General features: G+C 33.8%; 1 protein-coding gene across 9 annotated transcripts in view; it reads left to right on the top strand.

The window, feature by feature from the left end:
* LOC126739372 (caskin-1) overlaps positions 1-15,087 on the top strand; it is a 576,780-nt gene that overhangs the window by 547,433 nt on the left and 14,260 nt on the right. For 8 of the 9 annotated variants that reach the window (XM_050445028.1, XM_050445027.1, XM_050445026.1 and 5 more), the window contains 3 exons: positions 20-256; positions 9,399-9,620; positions 10,383-10,631. In XM_050445028.1, coding sequence (XP_050300985.1) covers positions 20-256; positions 9,399-9,620; positions 10,383-10,631 — 708 coding nt within the window. The remainder of the gene's footprint in view (positions 1-19; positions 257-9,398; positions 9,621-10,382; positions 10,632-15,087) is intronic. The other variant, XM_050445022.1, reaches the window with a different exon arrangement.

Genomic DNA, 15,087 nt, shown 5'->3' with positions numbered 1-15,087 from the left:
ATGCGTATTTCAATCATAGGGCTCCTTAGAAGAATGGCTTAACATCCTGAGACTGGACGAGTACCTGCCTGCCTTCATTGAGCAGGGCTATCAAACGATCGATGACGTCACACAGCTCACCTGGGAAGACCTGGAGGAATTCGGGATCGTGAAGCTGGGACATCAGAAGAAAATCATGCTGGCCATCAAGAGGATCAAAGACGTTAAAGCGGGCAAGAGAATTGGCGCTGACAGCGGCAGAATTTACGCAACACAGGTTGGTAGATGCTAGAAGTTTTTTTGGCACCCATTCTATGTTCTTGTTTCAGTCAGACTTATGTATGCCATATGTACGTGTATATGTTTATATGGGGTGTTATAAATTTGTAGGTCAGCCATATAGTTTGGACAATATTTAAGAGATTTTCTGTCATTAAAATTTATTTTTAACGTGAGCTAACTTAATCTATGGATTTAAAATAAAATGCTCTTAAAATGATATTAAAGAGTATATCCAGAACTTTTGGAGATAATCGGTCTTAAACATTTGATGGCATACTGTCATTTTAATTAAAATTTATCATTGAATTTGGAATTAAAGGATGTATTGGGCACCAAAGTGTCCTCACAGAAATTTTCCAGATATCTGCATTTATTGAGAGAGAACGATGACGTTTTTAAACTTATATAATTTTAAAAGCCAGAGAGTGGACATCATGCCAAAAAATTTAGATGTCTTGAAAATGTATGGAAAAACAATTTGATACCCTAAACATCGTTTTAACTTTAAATTCTAGCGGATATCTTAAAAAAAATTAAGCAAAAATTAGGCTTGACTTCTTGTATATCGAAAAGAAATTTACATGGCTTATGGATTGACCGACTAATTCCTAACACCCTGTATACACATACATATTCTAGTGCCTAAAACCCATCAAAAAAATTAAATTTTTTGGTTGGATTTTGGGAACTCTCTTTCTATCTTTACTTTGAGCATGTTTATTTTCTTTTGGAAAATCACTGATACTGAATAATAGACTCTTAGATTCTCTTAGAGGAAAACAAATCATGACGTGTTGACTGTTTAGTTGTCGATGTTTCACATCCATGGACAAAAAAAGCGATTTACATGCCGCACACATGGTACACACACATTTTTTTCCGTTCAGTGTCGCATAACATGTTCAAAGTAGTAAAAAAAAATATTGTGTTTATTTAAACCCAGATACACTGTTCGTTCCCCAGTTTATGTTCATTTTACGAGGCAAACCCGAAATTATTATTATTATTTTCGTTACTGTGCGTCTTTTATGTTATATAACAACCGATTTTTGTTTTACATAGTACACTTTACGATATATGGCACAAACTGTACGATGTGAAACGTCCCATTTTGCATATGTAATGAAGCACATTATATACTAATAGATGGCGCACAGCTCACCATATATACTATAAACATAATATTATTATATATAATGTCAATATTGCCAACATCTTAGTTTATATTCTTGTGTATATATATCGATCTAAATATGCTTGCTTTACATATAAAGTAGTACTAACAGCTTTTAAACTAAAATGCTTTAAACTGTAGGTACATTTTATTAATAAGTAATTTTAGTTGGTTACTAGTTAAATGAATTTTAATTTGTCTTTTGGGACGATGTGTCTCATGTGGCAACGTCGTAATAAATATCTAGGACTGTCAGCTGTCAGTCTGGTTGACAGTTTTGACAAGTGACCTGGTTGATAGTGGTTGTTGATTATTTTTTACTTTATGCGGGAGAAGAATATACATTTTAGTAAAATTGCCAAAATTAAACTGTGTGGCTGTCAAAAAAATCAGCTAATTTGAATGGTCAAAGGTAACATCCAAAATTGCTGAGTAACGGACCACACCCTTAATGTCACCTGTTAGGTTAGGTAAGTGTAAAAAGTGACAGATAATATTACTATAAATTTAGCAAAATAAAAGCGTGTCTGTCAAATAAATCAGCTGACTTGAATGGTCGAAAGGTATAATAAAAAACTGCTTAGTAACGCGCTACACCTTTAATGTCAACTGTCATTGTGACTGTCACCTATCATTTTCAATGTATATGTGAAAAAAATTACAGATTAGATCAACCATATCTGATTGTTTTACAATTTTTTTTTTCACGTTTCACGGTTGTCATGTTCAAAAGGACGAAGGATTAAAGCAAATTTAATAAAATCGACGTGTTTCTATCAAAAAAAGTCAGCTGACTTTAGTTATTAACTTACTTATTTGATCTGAAAAATGTTGATTGGATTTGAAAAATAATCTGTCAGCTGTCATCATTCACCGAGTTAAAGCCATATTTTAGCGAGTAAGCGTCTTACTGGGTTGCCTTACAATGTCTTAAGCGTTACGTCATCATATGGTTGCGCTCGAATGACGTCATGTCTAACAGTTGTCAGAGTCTAAATATTAGTAAATATTAGCTATACCTTTCATCGGTATTGCATTCGCTTTGGAGACTGACCTAAACTATGAAAACACCCATTTGTCTAAGTTTTCAAAACGTTTTTAGTCTAAATACTAAACTAACTAAATCCGATCTCATACATTTTAAGGATCAGATCAAGAGGAAATACAATAAACAAAAAAGTTACTGGCTTAAACATAACCTCACTCATATTTTTTTTCACACAGAAATAAACCCAAACTAATCAAAAATCAATTAAAAAAAAAATACCCGCAACCTCACCTTTACGTTCTTCACTGTATTTTTTTGCAAATCTATTCGCTCTTTTGATTATTTATTATTTTCTGCATTTTTATTTGGTTTGGATGTCTTAACTGTTAATATATATGAGACATTAATATAAAATAAATAAAACTAATACTAAGAAATATAATGCTTCTACTCTAAAAAAATATCAAAAAATTGATATAAATATTTATTGTTTATTATCGTTTGTATAGCTTCCCTTTGACTTTGACATATCGAGTTTGTTAGCGGTCTCGGGAGACCGCTAACAAACGCTTAAAGCGCCTTATACGGTGACGTCATGACTTGATCGCTCGAATGAGATATCTTAAAGACGCTTAAAGCCGCTTAAAACCGCTTACTCGCTAAAATATGGCTTAAATATTTCGAAATTTTACAGTTTTGACAGATTAAATTGTCAAAGGTCTAATAACCCTTTCAAGACGGATTTTTATTTTTTCCATGAAAAGCATAATTTACTTATTGATTTCATATTTCAAAAGTAAAAGGTTCTTAGAGATGTTTGTAATTTTTTCACATTTTTTTTCAAACGCGTTAATTTTTTTTAGCGTGGGACATATCGTCCCATCAGTCCATTCCGTTGGGACAATATGTCCCACCAGCAGCTCTGAAATAAATACATAAGGAGAACAAATAGTTTTTATCAAAATATTGCATAATTTCACATATGGAAAGGGGTAAAACAGTCATTGCATAGAGGCACACTTCATACCCTGCAAACAGTTCTTGTGCGTTTCTCCACCTTGTTTTGTGAACATCTTATACACCTTCTCCGTTTCTGCTTGACAATCGGCATATGGTCGCCAACATTCACCATAGTTTTTTGTCGCTTTGATGGTCGTCCGGTAGTTGAACGCCTCTTCACACCGGCTTTGCTTTTCCCTTGGTCAATTAGGCTTTCGGCTAGGGCTATCGAGAATTCCAAAAATGGTATCTTCTTACGTCTAACTTCATTGTAAATAATGAATGAGTTTACGGCTGTTATTATTAATAATTTGTAGAAAACTTTTTTCCACCACTTGGTAGACTTGCGGTCGAATTCATAAAGGCCAGCTAAATGATCGGTCAAATCGACGCCTCCCATATACTTGTTGTAAAAGGAGATTATCTCGGGAAATTCGACAGCAAGTTTTTGGCCGTCCTTTTGTTTTCGGTCAACTAATGTACGCTGATCCACATGACAGTTACTAATTGCCAATACTTCTTTGGTATCCTGCCATCTAGTAAAGGTTATCCCGTCATTCGTGCATACAAATTTTGCTTCATTTTTTTTCTAATTTATCCTGACTTTTTGGTATATTTTTTCGCGTAACAATACAGGTTCCTACTGCAGCATATGACAATGTTTTCATCAATGTCACCGATGTAAAAAATCGGTCGAAACAGATCACAACATCAGATTTCATTATTGAGCTGGTGAGTTTTCTAACAACCCTTTCCCCTACTGTTTCATCTGCTTGTCCATCCTGCTTTCCACTATATACATCGAGGTCATATACATAACCGCTAAGAGAGTCGCTTCTAACGCATAACTTTATTCCACGTTTGATGGGCTTCAATGGCAAATACTGCTTTAGACTCGATCTCCCTTTGAATTTCGCCATACTTTCATCTATAGACTGATAGACCGAATCCTCTCTTGCACTTCGATATGTATGCTTGAAACACTCTAGAAGCTCTTCCACATAATAAATCTTCGAGCAATCTTCTGATTTCTCTGGACTGTTGAAGTATAATTTGGATATTAGTAGTTTATAACGGTCACGTGATATTGTATTTTTTATTGCAGTATTACCCATGGAGGTATGCTTTGACCAATAGCAACTCAAACTTGGAAGCGTGTTATAAGCCATTACAATCATAACACCAGTCAACATCATAAGTTCAGAAGGATCAGTTTGCTTAACTTTTTTTTTAGTTTTTTTTTCGAAAATTGTTAATCTTTCATTAGTACACTGAGATATAAATATATATAAGCTTTTTGGAAATAACTTTAGAAAAATATCAATCTCCGTATCAGTATCGCATGAATGATCAGTATCGCTGTCAGACAAATCCCAATTTTTAACGATTGCCTCTAGCTCCTTTTGAGTTAATTTTCTCTTACTCATTCTGAAAAGAAAAAAAACATGTTCACGCCTACTGGGATAAATAATCCCACCAAAGTAGCCTGCTGGGATATAACGTCCCACGAAAAAAAAATCATTCATATTGCCTCAACCAAAACGTTAAATATGATGCTAACATTAGACATACTACTATAGAGGTACTTACATGATTATACACCATATACAGCAGATTATTCATCAAAAAAACACTTAAAAATTGCAAATAAACGCACCACATGCACCCACGAGTACGAAAATATTGAGGTTATATTGTTTTATTTTTATGCTACTCGAGCTCAAAATCAAAGCGCTGTAGTTCCACGAAATGAAAAAACTATTGGTCAGCGATATTTTAGATTCTATATCTCTAAGATTTATAATTTGGTTCCGGGGCATATAAAAGATAAAATAAATCAAAAAAAATTTAAATTTTATGTGAAAGACTGGATACAGCGGACGGACAGAGAAACGTTTAATAATATATTAAATCATAATATGTAACATACTATGATATATAAATATGCTTTTCTTTAAAACATAATCTTTAGCAAATCCATGTAAAATTGAAAAGAAAGCAAATAAAATCACACAAACCTGGACATGACATACTACCTCGATATAGACCTTAAAAATTACCGAATTGGACATACTCGATCTTGATCTATGTTTTGAACATTATATCGTAGTCATTAAATTTTAGATAAGATTAACTCTGTAAAACTTTTAAATTCATATTCACATACAAGTAGTAATCTCGCTACTTCTGTGATCATTGTTTATTCACTATTCTCTTGATCGTTATTATAGACATTTTGTAATATTGTTAATTATTATTTTGAATAAACTATTATTATTATTATTATTATTATTATTATTATTATATTTGTAAACAAACAACGGCTAAATGACCCTGGGCGTTAAAAAGTCTGAACTGGCGTTTTTACACGCTTATTTGGGATCACATTTCCCACTAGTCTAAATAAAATCTGCCTTGGGATGTATTGTCCCGTTAGTCTCAAAAGGGATAAGAAAGCAGGGATAATAACAGAGTCCACCCTCATTGTCAGTTGTCATTGATAGTTATCATTAATCTATCATTGTCAAAGTATGATTTGATATTCACTTAAATTAACAATGCTGTAACGAATAAAGGTGATTTTTCAAGTACGAAATCGTGATTCGTGGCAACACTGACTTCTTATTGATCAGAAAATTTAAAATTTATCTTTATATTTAGTTGGTTTTCATGCTTCCGATGTCCGATGGACGTCAGTACGAAATTATTTGTCATCTGTCAATATTTTTGTCTTATTTACTGTCAATGTCAAAATTGGCTTCAAGATTGTCAAGTACTTACACCTCCCGTTTTCAATATTCAATCAAAACGTTTGAAGGTTTGACCAAAGGTTCGTTTAAAAGTGATCTTTCACTATAGTATTTTAGTGCTGCTTTGCATTTCAAAGTTGAATCACAGAAGACTTAATAAAATTTATATTTGTGATTTTTAGTTATAATCCCAACCTATTGAATACACTGTGTGTACCTCATTTCATGCGTTTAAGTCGTTGTCAAACAGGTCCGATATCGTATAAAACGGTAAATTTATTTCAACTTCATCAGATGATGGAATATTTGTTAAAATTTTCGTATGAAATTTGGCGCAAAAATTGTCTAACCAATCAGAATTTCGTCAGATTATCGGGCCAATTAATCTATTAAATTGCAAATGTCAAAACTGTAACAAAAGAGAAATGTTAATATCAGAATACACCCTTAATGTCCATTGTCACCAATTGACAACAGTCAATCGTCATTATCAGCCGTCACTGAAAAAGTGACAGTTCTGACAGATGCGATGAACTTGGTTGAAGTTGATATTTGACCATTTTACTCTTATGTATAAATAGGCGACGAATTTCTATAAATTGTGCAAAATCAAATTGTGTGTCATGTTAAATAAATAGACCCACTTGAATGTCCAAAGATATTATCAGAAAATGCATCGTTGACCTTAATTTCAACTATCATTGTGACTGTTACCTGTCATTTTCAGGTAATACACAAACAAAAATTGACAGTTATGACAGATGATCAAGCAACTGAGAGCTGATTGTTCCACCATAATTTTAAAAATGACGAATGAGTTTCTGCAAACAAAGTCAGTTGACTTCAATTGCCAATTAATAATGCCTAATAATCAAAAGATATTGTCAACTGTCAGTTATTAACCTGACAGCTGTCGCTGTCGAGTAAAATACTTTTAATAGTTTAAATTGAGCTGTCAAAGGCTTAACAAAAAGGAGTGATTAATAACAGACTACACCCTTATTGTTAGTTATCATTGATGGCTATCATTAACCTGATATTATCAAGGTATGACCCGATATGCATTTACATCAGTAATGCTAAAACGAATGAACTGAATTAAAGTGTCAAAGGTGTAACAAAAAAAGAAATGGTTGACCAAACTACTTCCTTAATGTCAATCGTGATTGTAACTGTTTTTAGGATATGGTTCGAAATTTAACAATATGAACTAAGCCAAAAATAAAAAAAAACATGTTTCAAATAAAACGGATTTAACTATGTTTGTGTCCTCTCACAGTGTCCTTACAATCACCTGTTTTGAATTGTCAAACGTTTGACTAGAAAAATTCCGAACCACACCTTTAATGTCAGTTACCACAGAGTGACAGCTGTCAGCTATCATTGAAAAAAATATTACTTCTAACAGATGACAATGAATTTGATTGAAGTTGATACTGACTATTTTACTCGACAAATTTCTATAAATGTAGCAAAATCAAAGTGTGTGCCCGTCAAATAAATCAGTTGACTTGAATGGTCAAAAATATAATCAATAAAATGCTGAGCATGCCGTTCATGTTAACTGTTATTGTGACTATCAAGTGTCATTCTCAGGGTAAATGTCAAAAAAATTGACAGTTATGTCAGGCAGGTGATTATTTTATCATAATTTTTAGAAGAATTAATGGTTTTAAAAAAATTTAATAAAATCGAAGTATTTCTTTCAAATAAAAATCAGCTCACTTCAATTGCCAATTATATAATCAAAAACTATTGTCAACTGTCAGTTTTCACCAGAAAAATTTACTGTCGAGTCAAATAATTTGTGATTTTAAAAAAAAATTACAGTTTTGACAGATCGATAGGTGTGTTCCCTCCCTGTCAATATATCTGTCACCAAAGCAGCAGAATTGTACTGCGAAAGGTCAAATGAAAATGGGGCATGGTTAAAAACAGATCATTGATAGTTGTCAAATATTATAGGTATGATATACGGATATTTACTTACATCAAAAATAAAAAAACAAACCAAAACGCAGCACCATGTGTCCGTGTAAAGAAATTTAGTGAATTAAACTGTCTAAAGAAAAAATGAATGGTTAATATCAGACTACACCCTTGATGTCAATCGTCATTGTGACTCTCATCTGTTATTCTCAGGATGTGGTTCGAAATTCAACAAAATCGACTAAGCAAAATCTGTGTGTGCTCGCAAATCAACTGATCTGAAAGGTTAAAGGGTTGAATCGAAAAATTCCGAACCACACCTTTAATGTCAATTATCATTGAGACACAACTGTTGTTATCTGTCATTAGGATTACAGCTGTCAATTCGAAAGACCTTTTAAACAAGGTATTACTCGATACCCCTTGCCATTTAAAATTTTTAAGGGGATGACCCTGGTGGGCAGAGTGTGAAAGGGGGTGAAGTTATTTTAGGTTAGAAAGTTGTCCCCCTTGACAAACCTTTTGACGTATTTCGGCGTTTTTTTTAACAGTGGTTTTCGATAAATCCGTGGTGGGAAGTTTTCAAATGAACACCCTGTATATATATATATATATATATATATAAGAAACTGTCGATCTGTCAATATCTCTTAACGTCAGTTCTATCATTCAAATTTGTTGCAGAGAGCATTCTGTACTGCAGTATTGCCATTACTGGTGACATATACTCCTACCTAGTTAAGAATTTGATAGATGACTACTGTAATTCTGGTGAAATACTCATAAAATATTAAAAATTGTCTTTATTTGTCTCATACCTTTCCTAGTATCTTACTTTAATTTAATAATAATTGGAAATGGTCAAGTAAGAACACATACGTGTGTTTCTTATTTATTTTTGTTTGTGCAATTTTTGTGTCACGGGTTTACTATTCTATTCATATTAAAAAACATAACTTGAAAATGTTTGTCAAATATTTAAATTACGCGCCTCCACTTGATTATCATGTCAGTTGTCATTGAAAGGGTACTTTGACGACGTTGCCACAAGAGAAATGCTATTTCTATTGACACTAGTACCAAAAGTAGTTTTGATCAATAATGCGTCAAAAACATTCTATATAATATATACCAATTGGGTTTTACCTTAACTTAACTAACTTAATAAAAGGTGTTGGCAAATCTGACTTAAGTAACCTCTTGGCCCTTTGTTCCCCTCCACCTCACCCACACAAAAACACTTAACCAACAAACTGTATCTCGCTTACGCTGCATGTCTTTGTGTATGTTAATGAAGGACGTGTTGGTGCACGTCCCCCCATCCATGGATCCCTTGACGCCCTGCCCAAGTGTAGTAGGAGGAATGTCCCCGCACCACAGCACGTTTCGGTCGTTCCACCATCATCCGGCATCCCACCATTGGGGTGAGATGGATCCTCTACACCAGATGTCGGCGTCCGTAGGGCCCCTCTACCCTACTCACCACTCTATGTACTGTACTGACGTTGTACCCATTAAGGTATTTTGAAGCTGTTTGGTTGGACAAAATTGGTTTTTCTCTCTGTGTATGTGTATACAGCGCCAAATATGATTTTGGACATTCTGTATATGGATAAAACGAATTTCGTCCTTCCTAAGCTTTTTTTATAAATTAGCTGTATATGATGGGTATTAGAAGAATTATGCATGATGCTACTTTAAGAGACTATATAGCTAATTCTGTAGACTTAAACTAAAAAAATTAATTAATAAAATCAATATTATTATTAAGAGAGTAATTAATTATTGACTTCGATATCACATAATTGAATAATTCGTCAGTCTAGTAGCTCCCCTGAGAACACGGATCGTTCCCCAAACATTTGTATGTTCTCACCCTTAAGAGAAAGTTCCTAATGTTAACACCAAGTTTAATAAATATTTAAGAATGGTTAAGTAAGGATACATACACGATACCACCCCCATAAGCGCAAATGCAATTCTTAGGAGTGGCATTGAAAAAGTTTCTTTTAAAAATTTATGAAATTTCTTTTAAACTTGATCTTCTAGTGCCCCTGAGTTCTTTCAATTTTTTACTCCAAGATAAAGGGATTCCTGAAGATGGGTTTAAAGATAAAACTGGGTAAAAGTAAAAAAGAAAAAAACATTTCTCGTGGATGTCAATCCTTAATAAGTGAAAAATGACATTCAGTATATCTGCCTAGAATGTTCCACAACTTCTACATGAGCATTCACATGGTGACATTAGAACTGTTACACAATAGCAAATTATTCCTTTCAGATTCGCACAGGTAGAGGTAAATCTCTTGAATCCCTTGAAGATCCCAACGAGCGGACCCATCATACATTTTCCGCGGAAAACACCCAGACGTTTTACTATAATCAACCCATCGGGTGGCGCCCCAGATCTTACGACGATGGTGATATCACCCCGACCAACGAGACCAGTTTACTGTATGAGGGAGGTGGCACACTACCAAGACCAAGAGGAATTATTAGACCCAGACCTATTGCCAAAATAACTGCTAAGGTATAGTAAGATTATCGTTAAGGTTAATGTGATTTCTTTGATCTGTGCCAGCATAGTCCGGACGTTTAGGAATTTTTTAATACAGAGTGTCCCCTTTCAAATAGTCAAAAATAGAGTATATACAGTAGCCAAAGAGAAGTAGTTTGAAAAAGGACATCGATGGTCGGAAGTGCGTCCGTTCCATAATACAGAGTGTTGAAATTTTTCAAAAAAATCGATTTTTTTCCTCTAGATTAAAAACTCTTAAAGCGATTTGAATAAAATATTTAGGTTTTAAATGATAGATGGTGAGGCTCTTACACACAACGCCACTCTTTTTTTCGAAAAAAAAAATCGATTTTTTTTGTTAATTTTCAATAAAACACATCCCTTGCATTTTTGCGCTACGCATCATTTTTGTGCAAAAAAATCCATTCAAGGATCCTTCAAAACTTTTTTGTCACAACGAAAAGTTTAATATCATTACAATAAAAAATTAATAATTTAACTAAACAATAAACAATTTAAACCAAAAAAAAATAAAAAACAACTTAAAAAGAACAATTTAATTAATAAAAAAACAATTTAAACAATAAACAATAAATAATCCAAATGAAATGCTCAAAGTGTTCTCCGTGCATTTCCACACATTTTCTGCACCTGTTGACCTAAGATGCCCGTACGCGAGCAAAGATCCCTGGATCTACTACACTACTGCTACACTACACTACAGGTGTTGCGTAGATAAGCTGTTCCATGGCGCCCCAGGCAAAAAAAGTCTAGAGGTGTCAGATCGGGACTGGACCACCTCTACCAATCCACCTGTTGTTGTAGGTCTGACCTAGAAAAGCCCTTATAGTACCAGCGAAATGCACTGAACAGCCATTGTGCTGGAGCCACAGTTCTCTCCGCAACTAGAGAGGCACATCTTCCATTAGGCTCAGCAGAACGAACATCTCGCAAAAATACTAAGTAACTATTACCGGCAAGGTAATCTGGTAGAACGTATGGCCCAATTAAGTGGTCGCCAAGAATACCTGCCCAAACATTAATGTGAAATTTCTGCTGATGCCCTGTGATGTGTTTGAGTGGGGGTTTTGATCGCTTCACTCGTGGTTCGACTTCTTGCGGGGAAATACTTTTTCGTCGCTTGTAAGGATTAAACCTGGAAAATTGACGTTTTGTTCTGTTTGACGGAGAAACCATTTGCAGAACTCAAGACGACAAGGAGTATCTTCAGGAATAAGATGCTGCGCCTTTTGTAGTTTAAATGGATGAAGATTATGGCTTTGTAGTACTCGGTGCACGGTGTTTTTGGCACAACCAACTGCTGAAGCTAACTTACGACTGCTATTATTGGGCTTAATTTGAATACGTGTAATAATCTTATCCCCTATAGCATCTCTTACCGCCTTGCAACTACTCGATCATTCTGAAAAGAAATTTTAACCTTTGATGAATTTTTATGAACGTTCTGCGTTTGAGAAATTCACGATCTGGAAAACGTTGCCTGTATAATCGCTGTGCTAACAAAGCATTTCCTCGAACTTCTCCATACAGAAGATGCATATCTGCAAGCTCACCCAATCCAAGGCGATTGATTTTTACCAGTTTTCTTTTAAAACGGTTAGAAACAACTAATTAATAATTAATCAATAAGTTTTATTAAATATTTTTTTTACTTTTGTTTGATTACTGTCATTTAGTTTTCTCTTGTTCCTGTTATCGCCTTGACAACATTATTTGCAATTGGGTATGATATCTCAATCTTCTACAAAAATTGACTTCCGATCCGATCACTTAATAAAAGTGACTACCATACCGTAAAAATACGATAGTAGGTATGCACCGACACTAAACACAACAAAAACATGTACAGACTTTGTTATTATTATTATTATTTATTTTATGGAGATTACCATGAAAAATTGGCTAAAATTTTCGGAAAATAAAAAAACTAATAGAACAAAAATAATAAAATAAAGAACCCTGGTATGGATTTTATTTTTCTTGCGCTAAAACGGTGCGTCGAAGCGCAAAAGGCTGTGTTTTGTAAAAATGAAAAAGCTATTCAGAAAAAAATACTTCCGTTAATAAATAACATGTGCTGCAAGTCCGACCCTAGACAAGTTAAATTACCTGCAATTCCTCAAAAAATTGCCTCAGCACCTATCATTTAAAACCTAAAAAATCCATTTAAAACGCTTAAAGCGTTTTTAATACTAGAGGGGAAAAAGCGATTTTTAAAAAAAAATCAAGACCCTGTATTTTGGAAACGAGGCACTTCCGACCATCGATGTCCTATCTCAAACTACTTTTTTATGACTCCTGTATATACTGTATCATTTTTGACCATTTGAAAGGAGACACTCTGTATATGCACTAATACCTGTAGTTTTTTTGGTACAGAACCCAATGTTTGTATGAAACTGTGATATTTTGAGAAAGAAATAGATCAGCTTTCATATAAAACCAAAATCAATTAAAAATAGTTACATGAGTTATTAAAATATAAAGATTTTTGTGAAGCCTTTGACAGAATCAACATTTTTTTTCAAGTCATTGAAAGGCTACTCAATAACTCCTATACGACTGTATTTACAAAGATATTTGTAGGAATCTTTTCAGCAAAAAAAATCATAGACTTTCATATGAAACTAAAATCAATGAAGTCAAATTATTTTTTGTTTCAAAATATTTCGATTTCTGCGAAGGGTTTAACAGGATTAAAATTTTTTTCTTAAATAATTGTAAAACTACTCAATATCTCCAAAACGTCTGTATTTACAAGGCAACCTGTTAGGACTTTTTTGATAAAGAAACTCATCAGCTTTCATATGAAACTTAAATCAATTATATCCTTACATGAGTTTTTAATGTATTTAGATTTTTGTGAAGCTTTTGATAGAATAATTTTTTTTACAAGTCATTGAAAGACTACTTAGTCATTCCAAAACGGTTATGTTTACAACGAAAATTGTAAGGACCTTTTTGGTAAAGAAACTCATTCGCCTTTATATGAAGCCTTTAAAATCAACAAATTCCTTACAGGAGTTTTTAAAATGTTCAGATTTTTGTGTAGCGCTAGACAGAATCTTCCGAAGTCATTGAAAAACTACAAATAACTAAAAAAATAGCATTTACAAAAAAATTTCTAAAAATCTTTTTGGTCAAGAAACTCATCAACTTTCATATGATTTTTTATAATAATTAATATTTCATATTAATTTTTTTCATTTCCTTTCATATGATTCTAAAATCAATAAAATCCCTACAGCAGTGTTTTCAAAATAGTTAGATTTCTGTGAAGGTTTTGACAGTTGGAGTCAAGACTTTTTCAGTTCATTGAAATACTACTCAATAACTCCAGTAAGACTCTATTTACAAGAAAATTTACAATAAATTTTTTGGAAAAGGGATTCATTAGCTTTTGTTTGAAACTAAAATATTTTTTAAAATATTTAGATTTTTGTAAATTCTTTGACAGAATCAAGATTTTTTTCAATCCATTGAAAAACTACTCAACTACTGGAAAACGGTTATATTTACAAGGAAACTTGTAAGGACATTTTTGTTCAAGAAACTCATCAGCATTTGTATGAAACTAAAATCGATACAATCCTTACATAAGTTTCTAAAATGTTTAGATTTTTCTGAAGCCTTTGACAGAATCAAGATTTTTTCAATTCATTAAAAGAGTACTCAATAACTCCAATGCGTCTGTATTTACCAACCATTAGTCAACCAACAACTGTTAAGATATATGGAATTATCTGGACTAATCAGCGATCATCAATACGGCTTCCGAAAGCTTAGATCCACCGGCAATCTTCTGGCCTACGTCACACACTCGTGGACGGAGGCCATGGAGAAGCACGGCGAGTCCCGCTCAGTCGCTCTTGACATTTCCAAGGATTTGACAGAATGTGACATGAGGGACTACTAACCAAGCTCTCCTCAATCGGCATACAAAACTCATTATTGAATTGGATCAAAAGTTTTCTTGAACAACGAATAATCCAAGTAGCCGTCGATGGATACCTCTCCGATAAATTTAACATTAACGCTGGAGTTCCTCAAGGATGCATTCTATCCCCCACCCTTTTCTTGATATATATCAACGATTTGCTAGGAACCACTGTCAATCCAATCTACAGCTTTGCGGACGATAGCACACTTATTTCCACATTTAAGTCCGCCAAACCAACGATATTAGAGCAATCTTGGAGTGGGGCGGTAACAATTTGGTCAATTTTAACGCTAAAAAAACGCAGGCTGCAGTATTTACGATGAAGACTAATCTTGGTGGCCCGGAGCTGGTTATGGCAGGGAAAACATTGCCAATGAAATTATCTTTACATCTACTAGGAGTCGAGGTCACCAACAGTGTGTCCTGGCATGACCACGTTGCCGAGGTCGCCAGGGCAGCTTCCAAAAAACTCGGAGTGCTTTTCAAAACGAAAAAACAGTATACACC

Source organism: Anthonomus grandis, chromosome 8 (assembly GCF_022605725.1).
Source record: "Anthonomus grandis grandis chromosome 8, icAntGran1.3, whole genome shotgun sequence".
NCBI lineage: Eukaryota > Metazoa > Arthropoda > Insecta > Coleoptera > Curculionidae > Anthonomus > Anthonomus grandis.
Note: the sequence above shows the minus strand (reverse complement) of the source record. Positions and strands in the feature narration are given on the sequence as shown.